This window comes from Otolemur garnettii, unplaced genomic scaffold (genome assembly GCF_000181295.1).
Source record: "Otolemur garnettii isolate 467f Iridium unplaced genomic scaffold, OtoGar3 scaffold00101, whole genome shotgun sequence".
NCBI classification, from domain to species: Eukaryota; Metazoa; Chordata; class Mammalia; order Primates; family Galagidae; genus Otolemur; species Otolemur garnettii.
This window is the reverse complement of record NW_003852496.1, coordinates 5,037,783-5,057,413: the sequence shown is the minus strand read 5'-3', so window position 1 is coordinate 5,057,413 and position 19,631 is coordinate 5,037,783. Positions and strand designations below refer to the sequence as shown.

At 43.6% G+C, this 19,631-nt stretch overlaps 1 protein-coding gene across 1 annotated transcript in view; it reads right to left on the bottom strand.

The window, feature by feature from the left end:
- The window catches only part of CUNH3orf20 (chromosome unknown C3orf20 homolog), an 86,719-nt gene extending 68,026 nt beyond the window's left edge, over positions 1-18,693 (bottom strand). The window contains exons 1-5 of the mRNA XM_003796268.2: positions 18,237-18,693; positions 17,356-17,496; positions 8,561-8,680; positions 5,555-5,687; positions 4,149-4,412 (exon numbers count right to left, since the gene is read on the bottom strand). Of these exons, the coding sequence (XP_003796316.2) occupies positions 4,149-4,412; positions 5,555-5,687; positions 8,561-8,680; positions 17,356-17,496; positions 18,237-18,693 (1,115 nt within the window). The remainder of the gene's footprint in view (positions 1-4,148; positions 4,413-5,554; positions 5,688-8,560; positions 8,681-17,355; positions 17,497-18,236) is intronic.
- Positions 18,694-19,631: the final 938 nt, after the last annotated feature.

Genomic DNA, 19,631 nt, shown 5'->3' with positions numbered 1-19,631 from the left:
AAAAAAAAAAAAAAAAAACAAAGTATTTTCTTTGACCACAATGGAATGAACCTAGAGATCACTAAAAGAAGAAAATTTGAAAAATTCATAAATATATGGAAATTAAACAACACATTCTTGAACAACCAATGGATTAGGAAGAAATCACAAGGGAAATAAAACATTTTGAGATGAATAAAAACAAAAACACAATATATCAAAATTTAAGGAAGAAAATGAAAGTAGCACTCAGAGAGAAATTTAAAGCTGTAACAGAGAAGAAGGATCTCAAATCAATACCTACATTTCTACCTTAACAAACTAAAAAAGAAGAACAAACATTAAGCAAGGCTAGTAGCAAGATGGGAGAAAAGAATGAAGATCAGAATGGAGGAAAACAAAATGCAAAGGAGAACCAAGAAAATCAAAAGCGGTTCTTTGGTAAGATCAATAAAACTCACAGACCTTTAGCTGGACTGATGGAGAAAAAAAGAATCAAATTCCTAAAATCAGAATCGAAAGTGTGACAGTACTATTGACCTCACAGATATAAAAAATACTTTCAGAGAATAATAGGAATAATTGTACACCCTAAAGTCAGATAACCTAGATCAGCGGTTCTCAACCTGTGAGTCACGACCCCATTGTTCCATTTGTAACAACGCAGCAATTAGGAAGGTTGAGAACCACTGTTCTAGATGAAAAGGAAAAATTCCTAGAAACACACAAATTACCAAAAGTGACTGTTCACGTCTTTTGCCTACTTTTTAATGGGGTTGTTTGATTTTTTTCTTGCTGATTTGCTTGAGTTTTTTATACATTTTGGTTATCAGGATGGATAGCACCACATGTACTCACTATTAAATAGGAACTAATTGAACAGCAGCCTTGTGTGCATTTGGTAGTAAAATTCAACAAAAGGTAAGCAGATGGGAAGGGGCAGAAGGGAAGGAGTAAATTCACACCTACCGGGTACAGTGCACACTATCCAAGTGATGGACTGAGTCATAACTTTGACCCAATCTGTACAAAACAGTTCATGTAACCAACAATTGTACCCCCAGAATATTCTGAAATTGAAAAAAAAATCTTACTGTAAAACTACTATATTCAAAACAATACAGTATTGGCACAAGTACAATAGTCTACAGGCATTTGATCTACATGTCTATACATTTTTAGATTAAAATTGAGAGTCCAAAAATAAATCCATATATCTATAGTCAATTTTTTTTAAGAAGGGTGCTGAGAGCATTCAATGAAGGAAAGAATAGTCTCTTCAAAAATGGTGCTGGGATACCCACATGCAAAAGAATGAAACTGGGCCCTTATCTCACACCACCTACAAAAATTAACTCAGAATGAATCAAAGACCTATATGTAAGAGCTATAACTATGAAAACTCTTAGAAGAAAACATAGGAGTAAATCTTGATAACCTTGGATTTGGAATGGTTTCTTAGATGTGAAACCCAAAGCTTAAGCAATAAAAGGGGGAAAAGCTGGACTTGAACAAAATTAAAAACTTTTGTACATCAATGGATGCTATCAAAAGGGTGATAATACATCTCACAATATGGGAAAAATATTTGCAAATCATATATCTGATGGGGTTTAGTATCCACAATATATAAAGAACTCTTACAACTCATTGAAAAAAGACAACTTAATCAAAACATGAGCAAAGAACTTAAATACACATTTCTCTAAAGAAGATATGCCAAAAAAGCACATGAAAAGTTACTCCACATCATTGTCATTAGATAAATACAAGTCAAAACTATAGTAAGATGCCACTCACACCTACTAGAATGAATGAATGAATGAGTGAGTGAATGAAATACTGAGATGGTTCTAGGGTCTGAAGCTGACAAATATAAACCATTATAGCTTAGAGTTTTTTGATATAACCAAGAGCAGGCATATCATTTTTACCTGAGATCTTTGCCCAGCAATCTCTATGAAAACAGAATCAACTGCTGAGCCTAGTAGTCTGTGGAAACATGAGGTAAAGGAAGTGTTTTCCCAACATTTTCTGTACCCAGGAGAAACTAAACAGCTGTGTGTGTGTTTTGGCCAGTTGAACACAGTAACACAGAATTTCTCCTTTAAGATCACTGGGTCTAACTTCTTCATCTTATCATCAAGGGAAGTGAGGCACAGAGGTCAAGTGATTTGAGCAGGGTCACCAAGAACTGAGCCTAGAGCCCTGGTCTCTTGTGTCGTGCCTGTAGAAAATGTGTTAATTGCCAGGATGAGACCATTGTTGGGGTATGAGTCAAGCATACCCACAATAGGCCAAAGGATTGGGATGGTCCCACTCAAGGGGGCCTCAGAATTCTGGGACAGGTGAGAGAACAATGATTCCAGCAGGCTGGCGTGCTGTGTCCTTATCAAACCTTAGCCCACCCCATGTCTGGTCCCCCAATAGAAAACTAATTCATAGATACAGCTTCATGAGGAGCTCAGGGAGATAATCCCATTAAATGCAGTGAAGAGTTGGAAAGGGGGGCGGAGGAATACCCATAGCAGGCAATAGCTGCTCTCGAAGGAATCTACTGTGTTCAATATTGGAGGACATAGTAGAAGCAGGGCTGAGCAGAGCGTGATGAATGGATTCATTTATAGTTCATGAAACAATAAACTTCTTTGACAGGGTGCTTAAATTCTGAATTCCCAGTTGAGTCAGGAGGAGGCCAAACAAAGTGAGGGAGCTGTTGCTGGGCAAACCTAACTGGGTGGCTTGGCCTTTAAGGAAGTAGTTGAGACAGCTCAGAGACCCATTCTCTCCTCCAAAGGAGGGGATCCTGAGTGCCCAGAGATTTTGTTATTGAGATGAGGTTCCCTCCCATTGCCCCCTACCCTGCTCTCTGGTGGAGGAAACAATCCTTAAAAGGCACAAAAATGATGCCTAGGAGAGGACCTTAAATTGAGGCAAGGAGTCCTTGAATCCAGCCTTAGCTTTGCCACAAATGTCTTTTGACATTGACTAGGTCACACCACCCTTTTGTGTTTCTTTCCCTGTTTATACAATGAAGGGTCAAGAATGAATGATTTTGTGTCTTCTATCCTTAACATTCTGTATAACTCAAGCTGTGTATCCTGGAATAAGTGCTTTTCCCCCACTGGCCTCAAAGTCCTAGCTACCAAATGATTGGGCATCTGGGGTCTGGTCTCGCTGTAGAGTACGATCGGGGTGAGCAGTAGGATCCCTGAAAGGAATGCAGGGCCCAAGGTGACTTCCTACCCAGGTGTTCTCCAAAGGGAGCCCTCTCTTTTACCTTTACCACTCAAATTCAAACTCCTCGCCCTCCTTTTAGAAGAAAGCAATCAAACTCAAGTTGCTCCCTCTAAGGTATGAATGACTCATTCATTTCATTCTATTAATCCATTGCATATAGGAGATACTCCATGCACCTCTGTGGATGAAGAAAGCAATCGGACTCAATTTGTTTTAAGGTGTGTGCAACTCTCAAGGTTCACCCTTCAAAGAGGTTTGTCTTTTCCCCTAAATCTAGAACTGTTAAAGACAGACTTCAGAGTCTGTAAATGGCCTGCAATCATATGAGTAGGTAATACTTTATGTAGATGTGTTTACACAAGTGCGTATTTCTGGGAAGAGGGTCTATAACTTTCATCCAATTCTCAAAGAGAAAATGTGTCCTCTTCTGCTGCTCCCAAGCCCAAAGGTTGGGACCCATCACCCCTTATCTCATGAACACAGGCAGACCTCAGCAGAGCAACTGAGTCACAGGGGATGGAGCACTGAAGGTGTGATGGCTTAGACTCTGAGGATGTGAATGGGTGAAGTATGGAAAGACCCCAGGCTTAACTGCTGGGCCAGGGACAGAAGGAAGAAAATCCCCGAGTGTTCAGAGCCCCTCTTCTCCATTAGTGATGAATTGTTCTATGTCTTTAACCTCTTCCCACCTGGGAGGTTCTCAAAGGCAGGGACTATGTAGCCAGTATTGATCTGAATTGACCTGAACTTGAAGCTTGAAACTTACCCTCCTGAGTCTAACCTGACAAACTCTTACTACTCTGGAGGACCCATTACCAGATTTCTTGAGCAACTAAAATGCCAAATAAATACTTAGCTTTGTTTCAAGCCCTGGACTTCCCTGAGGCCGAGAAGCTGGAGAGAAAAGATGGCACCAAACAAAAGGATACTAAACAAAGGAGGAGCCATCAAAGAAGGTGTAGTGTAACTTGAAGGTCTTCCTGGACATCTTCCACTCTTGAGATTGCCGATTGGAGTGCAAATGGTGGGTGGAAGCCTGGTGAATGGTGGAGGCGGAAGTCTGAGCTCCTCTCTCTGCATGAGATTCGCCTTTGTTGACCAACATCAGATGAGAGGGCATCTTTGCCTTGTAGTTGCGTAAGACCATGGGGCAAGAGCTATTCTTCCATTTCCCTGTGATTCTTTCAACTTCTCTGCAGGGAAGGAGACCAGTATGTCATCTAGTCACTTGGCTCTCACTCACCAAGAGTCTCCTTGAAAGTCGTATTTTTTACATGCCCACACAAAAGAAAAACACAATTAAACTCAAGTGGGGAGGAAGGGGGAAAGGGGAGGTGGGAAGGAATTGGTGTGCTCTCACCTAACAGGCACAATAAGGCTCTCACCTAAGGATACCGAGTGAGGGGCACAACTACAACCTGCACTTTACTTAACAGACTCAAACAATGAAACCTAATCAACTGTACCCTCATATTAATCTGAAATTCCTTTTTTAAAAGTAGTATTTTTAGGAAAAGCCATCGTAGAGTGGGTTAAGGGCCTATGGAGTGGGACAGGAGGGGTGGGGGACCTGGACGCTTTGCTTACTCCAGTCCTGAGGCTACAGGGGAAAAGAGCTTCCTTCCAGAGTGTGTTGTTGTCCAGCAAGCCCCAGCAGACATACATGACTTTGGTGTGATATGTGAATGGGTGTTTATTCCTTTATGGCCCATGATCTGGGCCCTCAGACACATGGTGAATAACTTGCTAGGCCTTGTGAGATGGACCCACAGAATCATAAATACTACTAATCAACCATAATGATTATTTTTATTGTTTTGGGAGATTTTTGTTTGTTTGTAGAAGAACATTTGAAAATTACATTAAGAAATAAACACTCAGAGTCCAAAGGCAGTGAACTATAAGGAGCCGTGCCAAGGGGTGTCATAAGTGAGGTGCTGCAGAGGCCCAGAGCATCCCCCACAGGGAGTGTGCGGGGTGGGTCAGGCCAACAGTGCTGCATGAACTCAGTCAATTCCTTACCTGCTCACAAACTTGAGCTGCCTCAATCTCTCCATTCACAAAATGGAAATCAATTTCATCCTTCCTTTTATGGTTGGAGTGAGGTTATAGGGAGGCTAGTAAATGGGGAAGGTCTGGAGATGTGGGGATGTATGTGTGTATGCATGTGAGCGGCCTCACAGCTGTGGCTGTCTTGAGAGGATGGGGTAGCTAATGCTCCCCATCATAGCTCACACATTTCCAGGACTGTCCTCTTACACACACACAGGAGCTCCCAGCCAGCGCCAGGCTTTCTGAGACACCAGCCACCTGCCCCAACCACAGAGGTGCTCACATGTGGCGACACAACTCCTGCAGCTTCTCCCGGGCCTCGGGGCAGGGGTCGCTGAGTTCATTGCTGTCCACAGAGGTCCCTGGTCCTCGCGTGGTGGGTGGTGTGCTGGCCTCATCTGCGAATTTTGATTTGCCTGTAGTGGAGGCCAAGAGGTTAGGTGGGGGTTTCTGTAGATATCACGTTCACTTGGGGTGAGGGGGTGGGGAAGAACATGAGAGCAGCAACCCCTAAGTGTCAGAATAACTGAAGAGATCACTGATGCTCCCTGGGGCCAAGAATCAGTGGCTGGTCACTTGTCTAAGAGAGACATAATACTGCAAGTCGACCAATAAATGCATGTCAGGGACCAACATGTGCAAAATGATGAGACTGGCCACGTCTCCTGGGTTCTAGGCTGGGAGAGCCCTGTTGGGGTTGAGCTGCCCTTCATGCTGAAGTGGGTCTTGTTTTTTTTAAAACAGAGTCTCATTCTTTCACCCTGGATAGAATGCCATGGTGTCATCCTGTGGTATTTATTTTCGTGAGTCCCCTCCATGGCAAGTGTCAGGTAGTTTGAGGATGTGGTGATGTGGAGTTGCAGAGGTGATCCTCCCTAGCTGAGGTTCCAGAGGCATCTACTTGGTCACTTGTGCCAGGTCTTGTGTGCATCAGGTCTCTGCCTCTCACACAGCAGGAGCCTTGTTATATACAGGCTCAATTCCACCTGGGATTCAAGGATAAAACCTGGCTCTGGGCGAGGGGCTCCTCACAAAGGAGCCTTCTTCACTGCTGGCCAAGTCTGGGAGTTTATGGCTGACACTTAGGTACCATGTCTGGTATCTGGCATCTGAGCAGTTCCCACACCCTTTCCATGCGCCTTTTGCCACCAGGGACCAGAGACAGAGGCCCACCTAGAACATCTGCTGGCTTGGATGTCCATGTCTGGGCTGCCCCAGGCTGCCTTTGACCCCTTGAGGGTGACAGCCTCATGTGCTGACTAGGAACTGCTATTACAAGACTTCTCTCAGTTCTTGTCCAGAAATAGCTGCTGTCCTAGTTGGAGAAGGCCCAACTCCTGGAACCAACTGTTCCAAGTCTGCCCGGCCCCAGAACTGCCAGCTGGTGAGCTATAACACTACATGGAGAGGCCTCCAAACTCAAAACCACTTAAAACAAGAATGGCTACTTAGTATAGTACGCTGTCCAAACTGAGAAAATGTGTAGGGTGAAAGTAGGTATTGTCCCTAGTTATACCAGGACAATAAACAGAAACTGAGACATTCTCAGGCAAGCGGGGACCTGTGGTTGTTTTACCCACAATCTAGCAGGCAAGGGTAAGCTCCATGCTAGCATGCATGTGTGCGGCTAATTCCTAAACAATAGGAAGAGCCTATAATAAATGCAGCATCTCTAAACATACATCCTGCTGTGAATGAGACAACATGGAAGCCATCACGAAAACTCTCATCTTGGTGGGTTGGCAGAAGAAAACACAGTCTGTAGGCAGAGACCACCAGACACGGAGCAGTTCCTAGCCCTCAGGGAGATAGTCTAAGACTCGAACAGATGTCTGAAAGCATGGATGGTACTGAACCCTAAGCATCCTGTGTTTTTTCCTAAGCATGCACACCTATGATAAAGTTTAATTTTGCTTTGGAACAACCTTGCTTAAGAAGTCACCCTTGAGTTCACTAGGGAGAAAAACTCATGAAATTCCCAGATGTTTTGAGGTGTGCTGGCCTCATCTGCGAATTTTGATTTGCCTATAGAAGACTTGTTCAGGAGGGCATGGGACAGAGCCAGGAGCACATGGAGAGACGCACTGGAAATGTTGCTGCAGTTATCACACCACAGTAGGAGAAAGCACATCCGCAGAGGTGAAGGAGTCAGGGAAGGAGGCAGGCAGTTGAAACCACTCCATATCCAAGGCCTAAGGATGTCAGCTCCTTTAAGGAAGGCATTTTCTGCATCTGGAGTCTGTATCTCTATCCCGAGCATTTGATAAAGTGACTGACAATCAGCAAACACTCAGTAAACATGTGTTCACTAACTGAAGGGATAGAGGGTCAGCTTGAGTGGGTGAATGATGAGACAGAAGGAATAACAATGATAACCGTAAAGGTCTGGGAACTTCTGATGGCCACGATGACCATCCCCTATTCCACTAAGAAGGTGAGGCCTGAAGAAGGCAATCGCACAGCCAACCAGGGTGGGGGACAGAGATGAAATCCAGGCTTCTCTGCCTTCTAGCCTATGCTCCAGTGTCTGGGAAAATCAGTTGGCCAGTCTGAGAGCTCCCCCTTCCCTCTGCCTTCCAGCTGCTCCTTGGGGGATACAATCCTCTCCTCCCTATCCCGTCCACCCATCCTGAGGTTATGGCTGAAAGCTCGGGTCTGTCTGCAGCTCCAGTTCCAAGCTTCTTCTTGCACAGTTGTTACCCTGTTAGCTCTCCTCTGCCACCTGTTCTTTCCCTGAAGCTTCTCCTGGGTGTGCCTTCCTCAGTAGAATAAGAGTGTCTTTGTCTTTGATTCCTGTTCACACAAACTGGCCTAATTTGAGACATGCATCTGGGGTATGCTACGTTTGGTATCGAAATACCTCTGTTCAGACATGAGTTCCTCCACTTACTGTGTGCTAGAGACAGCTGTCTCTGAGCAGAGAAGGTGAATATGGGGGACTGCAGAGGGTGGAACGGGGGCATTTGGGGGAGATGGTGTCCCAGGTGAGGGAAGTCACAAGGCCAGGAGTGGAGGGAACCTACACATTCAGATGATGAGACTGTGAGACTGCTATGGAGTGAATGGGCGAGGCTGTGGCAACTTCTACCTGAGAGAACCTGTGTCACCAGCTGCTGGGTCTCCAGCCAGGGCAGCTGTACATTATTCCAATCAGAAAACCAACTCAAACCATCTCACCAATCCACCCCACAGGATAGAAGGAAATCATCTGTCCTAGTACCATGCTGCTCCTACCAACACCACCACCACCAATGATAGGTCAGGAGGTCTTGTAGGGAACCATTTTTACCTGCTTTCTTCCTGGGTTCCCTTCCAGTTGAGAGGGAAAAGCTCAGGCAGGCTGTAGAAGACTGGTAGATCAGCTGATAAGGGGAGTTCACTCCCATGGCAGAGATGTTCAAGGAGGACTCTGGGGTGGAAGAGAGAAGGATTCTTCTTTCAGTTTTTTCATTTTCTTGTTCTCATTTTTAAACCAAAGCGTGACACAGACTTCTTGTTCTAGCAGTATGGCGATACGCTAAAGTGCCCTGCTATAACAAAGTGACCACATACTGGAAGAAAGAGACTTTGCAGTGTTCATAGTAATTGAGGAATAAAGTTCTCTGCAGTGCCTCTCTCCCCTTCCCCCAAATCTCTCAAGAGGGCACCAGAGCAGGAGCAGCGAGCAGGCTCCAGAGGTGACAGTGCTCTAATGGCACATGCAGGGATAAATGCTGCACTCACGCAGAAGGCGACCCTGGGGCCAGCAAGCAAGAAAGGAAGAGATGTCGCTCCCTCATCCACACCATGGAAATCAGATGCTTCTTCAACAACTCATCAGTCTCTCACAGAATCACTCCATCTTGCATAGAATCATTTGATATCTGACTGCTTAAGAATTCAAATTCAGCACCGGCATGGCTGATGGAAAAATCTTAATCATTCTTACATAGACCTCACCAAATCATTTGCTTATTCTTCCCCCAAATGTGGTTAGGCGTTTTCACCGGTGAGGGCTAAAATTGTTGTTAGGAAATATTAAACAGTTCGTTCACTATAGTCCTTTCAAATTCAAAAAGAAAATGGCAAGCGTGACCTGGTAAGTAGATGAAGAGTATAAACATTGGATGATAAAACATAAAAACAAACATCTTGCTAGTGATCCAAAAGTTGGAATTAGAATAACTTCCGATGCCTTCTAACTTAGTACAAACAAAAAGGACAATGGCCAGTGCTGGTGAAGATGAAATAAACCCCTCAACCCTGCCGAGGGTGCAGAAAAAAATCATGCAGAAAGTATCACTTAACAAAAAGAGCTACATAAATATTGAGACCTCTGCTCCAGTAACTCTTCTCTCAGGGAATTATTCTTAATAATCAATACAACAGAAATAAGAATTGACATGCACAAAGTTGCATATTACAATGCACATTCTACTAGTAATAGAAACTCTAAATCATTTAGGTCAAAATGGAACATGAACAAGGAGTCTAGCCTACTTGAAATGGCAATTATTCCAAATATAGAGCCACATGAAAAACATCTGTAGTCTGTTAAGTAAAAGAAAATGAGGAAGAGGAAAACTGGAACACTGTAAAAATATGTACAGGTGCATGAGAACCACAGAGGAAACTGCAAAAGTGAAAAATGGCTCTGATGTAAAGAGGGCAAGATTGCTTTCCTCCTTTTTTTTGCATAAAAAGTATAATATTTTATAATATAAAAATTGAATAATATAAACTAAAAAATAAAGCAGTCTAGTTCTCTTCAGTGACAAGCCAAGCTAGGTATCAGGACAGGAGGAAAGACTGTCTTTGCAAAGAGTCTATTATGGTCCCTGCTTGAGAGAAGTATACTCCAGAACCAGTTACGATTTTAGTCTCCCTCACAAAAGTAGCTGGTCCAGAAAAACACAATTCATGAAAAATAAATCATCACAGCAGGAGGCTGAGGCAGGAGGATCACTTGAGCCCAGGAGTTGGAGATTGCAGTGAGCTATGATGATTCCACTGCACCTCAGCCTGTCTCCGAAAAAAAAAAAAAATCATCACTGATTCTTCTTTTTAACATCTCAGGAGAGTTATCTAGTTAAAGTTCTTCTAGGATGAATGAATGTTTTTCCCAAAGAAAGGATCACTTTTTCATTTCTATGTTGCTATTTAGGTTTTTATTTTCAAATTCTAGGCTTGTTTAAAGATAGGAATGACTGCACCAGAAGTGCCAACAAGAGAGATTTCCTAGGGAGTGTGATGGAGAGGAGGCCGTGTCAGCACTCCGCTGACCCAGCTGGACACAGAAATTACCCCAAAGGCTCTCCAGAGTTAAGCTTAACTCTCTTCTCTTTCTCCTTCACTAGATGACTCACAACCTACAAGGGATGCTGGAAGCAAAGGCTGGTCATTTGGAAAGAATGTTTAAACACTCTAACCAGGGGTGTCCAACCTGCAGCTTGAAGGCCTATATGCTGATTTTAGGAAGATGTTTGTAGCTTACTTGTGGTGTCATGAAAAGTACCCACGAACTGCTTTGTTAGTGCTTGTGTATTTAATGTGTGGCCCAAGACAACTCCATTTTTCCAATATCTGACAGAGGGCAGAAAAAGGTTGGACATCCCTGTAAGGACTATAACTATCCTGACATTCCCTGACTATCTGACTCTCCTACTTATCCAACATACTAGTAGGCAGCTGTGCCTCCAAATGAGGCTGATCTCAAAACAGAACACAAGGTGCAGGACTGTGTGTGCCAATTGCTGATTGCCAAAATCATTACGGCATACTCAGAGGATGTGTGCCATCAAAGTCTGGCTAATCCTGTGTAAACTGGGCACAGAGTAAATTCCCTTAAAACAGAGACCTCTGTTTCATGGTAAACAGTGGGGAGGAAACATTTTAGGAATTTTATCTTAGAAAAAGAACCAAAATTTATCAAATAGACATCTTTTATCTTATACTTAACAAAAATTAGTTGATATTGTAAATATACCCCAATTCTTGAAGAAGAAATAAAAACAACTGTGCTAGTTTTAAAGCAGTGTGATTTTCCTTTTTCCTGAATGAGTGACTGTACAGTGGCAATAAAACATAAGTTCCCTCCATGTTTGCCTTTTGTAAAATTATTTAAGGGCTTCTCTGGTTTTTATTTCCAACTCTTTGATATCCCAAACATCCTTTCTCCATGGAACCATCATCCCTTCTTCAGCAGTTACCCAGTGCTGTTCCACCACACATGCATCAGGGGTTTTGGGTGGGAATCCGGCAGCTCTCCAGCACCACTTTCATTGACTTCATTTTTCCCAAGATCTGAAATTTTACTATGCAATTTGTTTGCTGTATACATATATTATTGTCAGGTGTTTAACCTCTGACCTTCAAGGGAGCTTGAAAAAAATACTGACTCAGTAGACAAGAGGAAAGTTAGAAAGGGACTAATTTTATAGGTAAGGGCCAATGGTTAGGAGATGTAAATTTTTCATGCTTTCCTATAAAACCTCCTACTAGCAAGTACATTAAGGTATTCAAAGTGAACACTCATATATCCACCAATCTTAAGCTATCAAACTCTACAAAGCAAAATGAACAAAAACAAAAATGATTTAAAAATGAGGTAAGGGGGTGGGGTGGAGGCAAGATGGCCAACTGGAGCCAGCTTTCCACAGAGGCTTCCGCCCAGAAGAAGAGTTAAAAGACAGAAGTTTAGCAAGTAAGCTGATGGTTTGGAGCTGAGCCAAGAGAGAAAGTTGAAGAATGCACATCAACCCTGCTGAAGCAAGCTGCAACCCCAAGGATACAAACAATAGGTACAAAATCCATCGCCAAGCAGATGGGAGTCCCCTCCCACATGAGAACAGCTCATAGTATACTTTCTACAAAAAAGTGAGCAGAGTTCAAACATCCTCCCGTTTTATCCCATGGGAGAGACCATCTAAAAACCAGACCTCCTTCCCCTACTAGGGTGCCATGGCACTCTCCTGCCAGGCATAAATCTACAAAACTGTATATATTCTCTACCTGCAATTTTGAACTTCCAGCACTCTCCTCCCCTCTCACCCCAAGGTCTAGAAGCCTGTCCCCCATGGAGTCCAGATTCTTGGGCATTTCCTCGAGAGGTGTGAACAGGGTGTGTGCTGATTCTGCAGCGTGGGGATAAGGACAAGATGGTAGACTGAAGGAACCATATTGGAGAGGAAGAGGTGGTGCCCTCCACCCTCCGGCACTGAAAATCAGCAGCAGCATTGGGAACAATAGGGCTTACACCCTTGGGGATATTTTGGAGAGACATTCCCTGTCTCTCTGGGCAACCAGAGAAAGCTGGGCGTCTTCACTGGTGGCAGACACTGGTGGAATAGATCTGGGGCAGTAACACAGGCCCCATGAGCAAATGGTATGCATGAGGCGGTACCTGTCTGGGTGGGGTGAGGGAGGGATGGAGAATAGCAGATGCATACACAGAGACAACATACTCCCAGGGCAGACTAAGTCAGAAGGACTGCTTTAGTGAGCATAAGAAGCACCTGGCCCTCAGGAGATCATAGCTGAGACAAAGGTAGGCAGGCAGAGGCTGGAACTCAGAGCTGAGTGTGAGCTCTAACCACACCCACCCCAACACAGACTACAGCAGAGACAGACACACCAGCTCCAGACAGTGACACAGACTGGGGCTGAGTCACAGTTTCTATGAACTCAAAACAGTGCCTGGTCCACAGGGGAATATAGCCAGGACAGAATCACAAATTCTGCAAAAATATAAGTGTTGGGTGGCACTTGTGGCTCAAAGGAGTAGGGCACCAGCCCCATATACAGGAGGTGGCAGGTTCAAACCCAGCCCCGGCCAAAATCTGCCAAAAAAAAAAAAAAATAGAAAGAAAATATAAGTGTCAGCAACATCAATCAGGGGCAGGACTGGAACTGAGTGAACTGCCCCAGCTTCCATTAACCACCTGAGGTTGGCAGGCCTCAGCTCCCCCTGCCAGATGGTGGCAGAGTGTGGACCTGGCCAAGGAGACATAGATCTTCCTGTGACTCAGGCAGGTGCAAACCCCTGGAGCATCTGCTCATTGAAGGGAACTAAGTCACAGCCCTGTGGGGTTACCAGTGACTGGGCCTGACAGAGGTGCAATGTGGGTAAGGAGGCATCAATGTTCCCAGACTAATTCATTTGCTATGGGGGGGTGTCCTTCTGACTCCATGGAGCACCAGAACAAGTCATACTCAAGTTGCCAGCAGACCCCTGCTATCTAGTTGCCAGAGACCTTTTGAACTCTCCCACTTAAGACTGGGTGCTGACTGGGACAATTGATTTGGATCTCTTGGACTAGACCCAATCACCCAGGGACAATCCAAAGTGGTACCCTGGGTGTGTCATTGTGGGAAGGTTTGATTTTCCTTTTCCAGTTGTTGCCTGTGGCAGGATGGGGTGACTTAATTGCTGGTATTTCTCCATAGCTGAGACTTCCACCCAGCGTAACTGATTCATTAGGTTAGAACAGAAACCAGCTGAAAACAAGACAGAGCCACTTAGCCCCACTACACCAAGTCCCCAAGTGTCTCACTCCATAGCACTGTACGGGTCTTTTGCCAAGCTCTAGGGGAAAAGGTACAGACACCAGTCATGGCTGTTGGGCAAAGAGCTGGTTAATCACTACTCCAGGAGCTCCCAACCCAACTTCACCTTATCTGCTCATCTAGTCAAACGGTGTAAAATAATCATGGTGCAGAATCAGCAAAAAAACTCTGGTAATGTGAATAACCAGGGCAGATCAACTCCTCCAAAGAATGATATGGCAGACACAACTAAAGATCCCATTCATAAACAAATGGCTGAGATGTCAGAAATTGAATTCAGAATTTGTATTGCAAATAAGATTAATAGAATGGAGGTAAAGTTGGAATTAGAAATTCAAGGAGCATTTCAAAAGTTGTCTCAAGAATTCAATGAATTCAAAGACAAAATCACCAAAGATTTTGAAACATTGAGACAAGAATTTGCAGCCCTGAAAGATCTGAGAAATACAGTAGAATCCCTCAGTAACACAATGGAGCAAGCAGAGGAAAGGATTTCTGCCATTGAAGACAAAGCTTTTGAATGCTCCCAAATGCTCAAAGACAAAAGAAATGGAGAGCAAAAATGGATCACTCTTTCAGAGAGCTCTAGGATAATTCGAAGAAAACTAATATTCGCCTTGTAGGAATTCCTGAAGGCAAGAGATGGCTTCACAAGGCACAGAGGCTCTTCTTCATCAGATTATGGAGAGCTTTCCAGACATGCCAAAAGATTCTGAAATTCAGATAGCAGACAGTTTTAGAACCCCAGCATGACTCAACATGAATAAGATATCTCCTAGGCACATCATAATTAACTTCGCTAAAGTTAATATGAAGGAGAAAATTCTGCAAGCAGCCACATGTAAAAAAAACCATAACCTACAAGGGGAAGAATATTAGAATGACTGCAGATCTCTCTGCTGATCAAGCTAGAGGGTGGCCATTGACCTTTAATCTCCTGCCATTTGATCCTGCAATTCCTCTACTAGGTGTATATCCAAAAGACCAGAAATCACTTTATAACAAAAATATTTGCACCAGATTGTTCATTGAAGCTCAATTCATTATAACCAAGTCATGGAAGAAGCCCAAGTGTCCATTGACCCATGAATGGATTAATAAATTGTGGTATATGTATACCATGGAATATTATGCAGCCTTAAAAAGAGATGGAGTCTTTACCTCCTTTATGTTTACATGGATGGAGCTGGAACATATCTTACTTAGTAAAATATCTCAAGAATGGAAGAAAAAAATGCTCAAGGTACTCAGTACTATTATGAAACCAATTTACAATCACTCACATTTTCACATGAAGAATAGATCACAACTATGGCCCAGGATGGAGGAGAGATGAGAGGGGATGGAAGGGGATAGGGGAGGTCAGATTGGGGGAGGGTGAATGGTGGGATCACACCTATAGTGCATAATGCAAGTGTACATGTCGGATCTATTAAGTATGCAGGGGTCTTCAAACGTTTTAAATAGGGGGCCAGTTCACTGTCCCTCAGACCATTGGAGGGCCGGACTGTGGGTTCTGGGATGAGTTGGCTGCTAAGCAGGACAGGCAGCAGCAGGAAAAACACCCAGTGGGCCGGATAAATGTCCTAGGTGGGCTGCATGTGGCCTGCAGGCCATAGTTTGAGGACGCCTGGTATAGAGTATAAATGTCTTAACACAATAATTAAGTAAATGAGATGAGGTATATATTAACCAGTGTGATGTAAAAATTCCTAATTCTATACGAAATCAGCACATTATACCCCATAAATGCATTAATGTATAAATGATCTATGTGTTTATGATTTAATAAAAAAAAATAAAAAATGAGGTAAGGGTCTGAATAGACATTTCTAAAAAGAAGACACACAAACAGCCAACAAGTGATAAAAAATATTCTCAATATCACCAACCATTAAAAAATGCAAATCAAAACCACAATAAGATATTACCTCAGACCTGTTAGAACAGCTATTATGGAAAAAAAAAGATAAAGATAGCAAGTGTTGGTGGGGTTGTGGAGAAAAGGGAAGCTTTGTATACTGTTGGTGGGAATGTACATTAGTACAGCCATGAAGGAAAAGACTATGGAAGTTCCTCGAAAAATTACAACCATTACTATGATATGATTCAGCAATCCCACTTCTGGAATATACATATACATACATATACACACATATATGTATATATATAAGAAATAAAACTACTATCTTAAAGAGATACCTGCACTCCCATGTTTACTGCAGTAATATTCACAATAGCCAAACTATGGAAACAACCTGGGGGTCCATCAACACATGAATGGGTCAAAAAATGTGGTATACATGTACAATGGAATATCATTCAACCTTATAAAAGGAAAATTTCCCATTTGCAGTGATGGATGAACATACATGACATTATGCTGAGTGAAATAATCCAGGCACAGAAAGGCAAAATATTGCATGGTCTTACTTATGTGTGGAATCTAAAATGTCAAACTCACAGAAGCAGAGAGTGAATAGTGGACACCAGGCACTGGGGGCCAGGGGAGGATGGGGAGATGTTGTTCCAAATGGACAAGCGTTCAGGGGCATAAATTCTGGGGACCTAATGTACAGCATGGTGGCTGCAGTTAATATAACTATCTTGTGGGCTTAAAATTTGCTAAGAGAATAGATCTTAAGTGTTCTCAACACACACAAACTATATGAAAAGAATAAAACACCACAGATAGGACTGCAGATCCTGTGTCCCAGATCCTGTTCCCTCTTCCTCCCCCGAGATCACTTTCTCGAATGTTCCCCTTCATGATTTTATACTTACACTTTGTGTAATGGACCTATAAACAATATATTATTACTTTGCACGCTTTTAAACTTTTAACAATACTGTCATACCAAATGTATCTTTCCATAGCTTTTCCTTTTTTTCTCCTTAACACTGTTTTTGGAGATTTCACTCTATGGGAATGTACAATTCGTGCTTCATTTTCACTTATTTATTAGGTGCTCCTATCTAAATGGACCACATTTCATATTTTTTTCTTCTATTGATAAACATTTAGATTGTTTCCAACTTTTTGCCATTTTGAACAATTCTGCAATTAACATTCTTGTGTGATATCTTGCACACATATGGGAGAGTCTCTTGGGTTGTGAGACTCTTAAGTGTGGCCTGTGGACTGGCACTCACTCCTACAGGCCATGACCAGGTGAGCAGAAAAACTGAAGGTGAGCATTAAGAGATCGTTGCAGCAAATTGACAGAGTGGTCCACAACAGAATGGAAATTTTAAGAATGGGTCTTTCACCACAGATAGTTTGAGAAGCCCAGCTCTAGGGATTGGCCTATGAGAGGAGTTGCTGGGTTTTAAGATGTGGACATTTCCCCCCACTGGCAGATACCACCAAACTGCTGACACAACTCATCCACTCACCCACGGCATTTGAGAATCCCTGTTGCTTCACATTTTCAATCGGTGGAAATGTCAAATTTTCAAATCAGGGATTTTCCTTTTCCATTGCATTATTGTTGGTATCATGTGCACTTTTCACCTAAGGGCTGAAGCACGGGTACCCACCTTTCCCTATCTGTCCAGGACTGTAGCCACTTCTCCCAACTGTGCCAATCAGGCAGTCGAAGGCCATCTCCTTAGCATTGACGTGGAGGAGCTGGCTGGCCTCCACAAAGCGCCTGGTGATGTCCAGGGGGTTGGCACCTGCTAAAGCAATGATTGAAAGCAGCATGTTTTCCTCCTAGCCTGGGTAGAATAGTTCCAGAAAAGGACTTCTGCAAATGGCCAGGAAATAAGGGGAATATAAGCATGGGGGGGCTCCTAATCAAGGGGTCTCAAACTCTCAAGACCCTTCAGGTGACACTTTGCTTGCTGCCCTTTTGATTTGTCTCTCTTCCTACCCACAGGACTGGGTACCAATGCTGTTGGTATCAGAAATAATGCAGAATTGAGAAGGCTTAGTTACTGATGCTTCTTTATGTCCCAGCCTTGATCCTGGGATGACACCCTCACCTTGGATGGACCCTGGTTCTTATAACTTGCTCTGGTTCTAACTCTACCAGGCTCCATCTGGCTACTTCCCAACTGGCCCTCCCAATCTGCAAATTCCACATGTAACTCCCTCCTCAGTGCAGTCTCTCTCCTCCTCTGCATCATTCCTCAAAACCACCCCTTTGCTACCTCTGACTTTGTATACTGTTCAAAGTATTGGAAGTACTTTGGACTCTGCAAAGCTGGGTCAATGGGAGGAAAAATGAGAGAACAGAGAAGAGTGAGAAGACAATTCTAGGAGTGGTAGAAGGAACTAGTTAAATTCCTACAGCAAACCCATGGCTGCCACCTATTTCCAGACATCTTATTACCTGTCCTGTCTATGGGGCCATAGTTGAGTACACACATATGCATCTGGGCCAGAAACGGAGGAGAATCTGGTGAGCCAGTCTTACCAGATACAGATTCCACCATGGCCTTCATCTTCAGGCTGAGGAGCTCCGTTAGCAGGTGGATGGACTGTCGCTGAAATTTATGCAGAGTTTCCTGGCCATGATGGGCGTGGGTGGGAGAGACGGTGGAGTACTTGGCTGGCCCTGAGGACAGCACTGGCAGTGGTAGTGCTGGTGGTGGCTTCTTCAGCATTTGGACCTGCATGGGGGATGGTTCCACGACCACCACAGGGGGGGATCCAAAGCTGACCTCCAGGCCCGCAATGTCGGAAGGGGTAGGCACAGCAGGATCAGTGATGAGCTCCTCCCAAGTGAATTCGAAGATGTTTCTGATACCCTTTGGTATAGAAATGCCCGCGTTCCGACAGAGTATGAGGAGTTTGGAGATGCTGGCCAGCAGCTTGGGGGCTGTAGCTGTGTATTGTAGGTATAATTCCTGGTTACTCTTGAGGAAACTCATATTGTTTGAGCATGCCTGCTACTAGGTGATACTGTCCATCTCAGAGGAGAGGGACCTTCAACTGGAAAGAGTCAGAGCAACCTGAAAGGTAACTGAGAGCACAAGTTCTTACCTATAGTGAAGCTATGTAGACAGAAGGAATGGAAGTGCTGAAATGGCCATTACAGGTCATTGAGCCAGTAGTTCCTATCAGGGAAGGATAAGGAAATAATTGGTCACTTTCCTTATAGCAGGCCAAAGGGATACTCCCTGTCTCTGATTATCACAGAGGCACCATGAGATAGACCAATGTTAGGGAGTCACTTTGGGAAGGGCCTGGTGATGAATATGGTTCCAGAAGAGCTTCCAGGACAGTCACACAAGTGACTACCAAAGATGGGACGCCAGGGGGCTAGATGAATGAAGGAAAAAGGCCCCACTGTGCCTTCTGTGGTTAGAAATCCAAGGCTGGAAGATCCACTCGCAGTCTATTGATGAAATCCTGCAAGAACAAAAAGATGTTTCATTGACTCTCTCTGGAGGAAGGTGACGCGGAAGCTCCTGGTCGCAGTGCTAGGAAGGGCAGGGAATCACCCGACCTGTACATCCAAGTAGAGACAGGGAAGGATGAGGAGCATGCATTTCCTTAGCTCAATCCCTAATCGAATTTACCATCAAATCCAAAACATCATTGATTGAAAGATACACTTACAAGAAAGAGTCACTGAATCGGAGCTGCCATTGACTATAAGATATATCACAATGAAATCCATGGACTGTCATAAAAATGTTCCCACTTTAATACTATGGTGACATGTTTCTAAATTATCCTGACATATTTCTAAATTGTGTTTAATTCTTAACTTATCCTGATATATTTCTAGATTGTGTTTTATTCTTAACTTATACCAAAAATAGACTGCTGGTTGAAGAGAGGGGGCATAAAGGATAATTTAGCA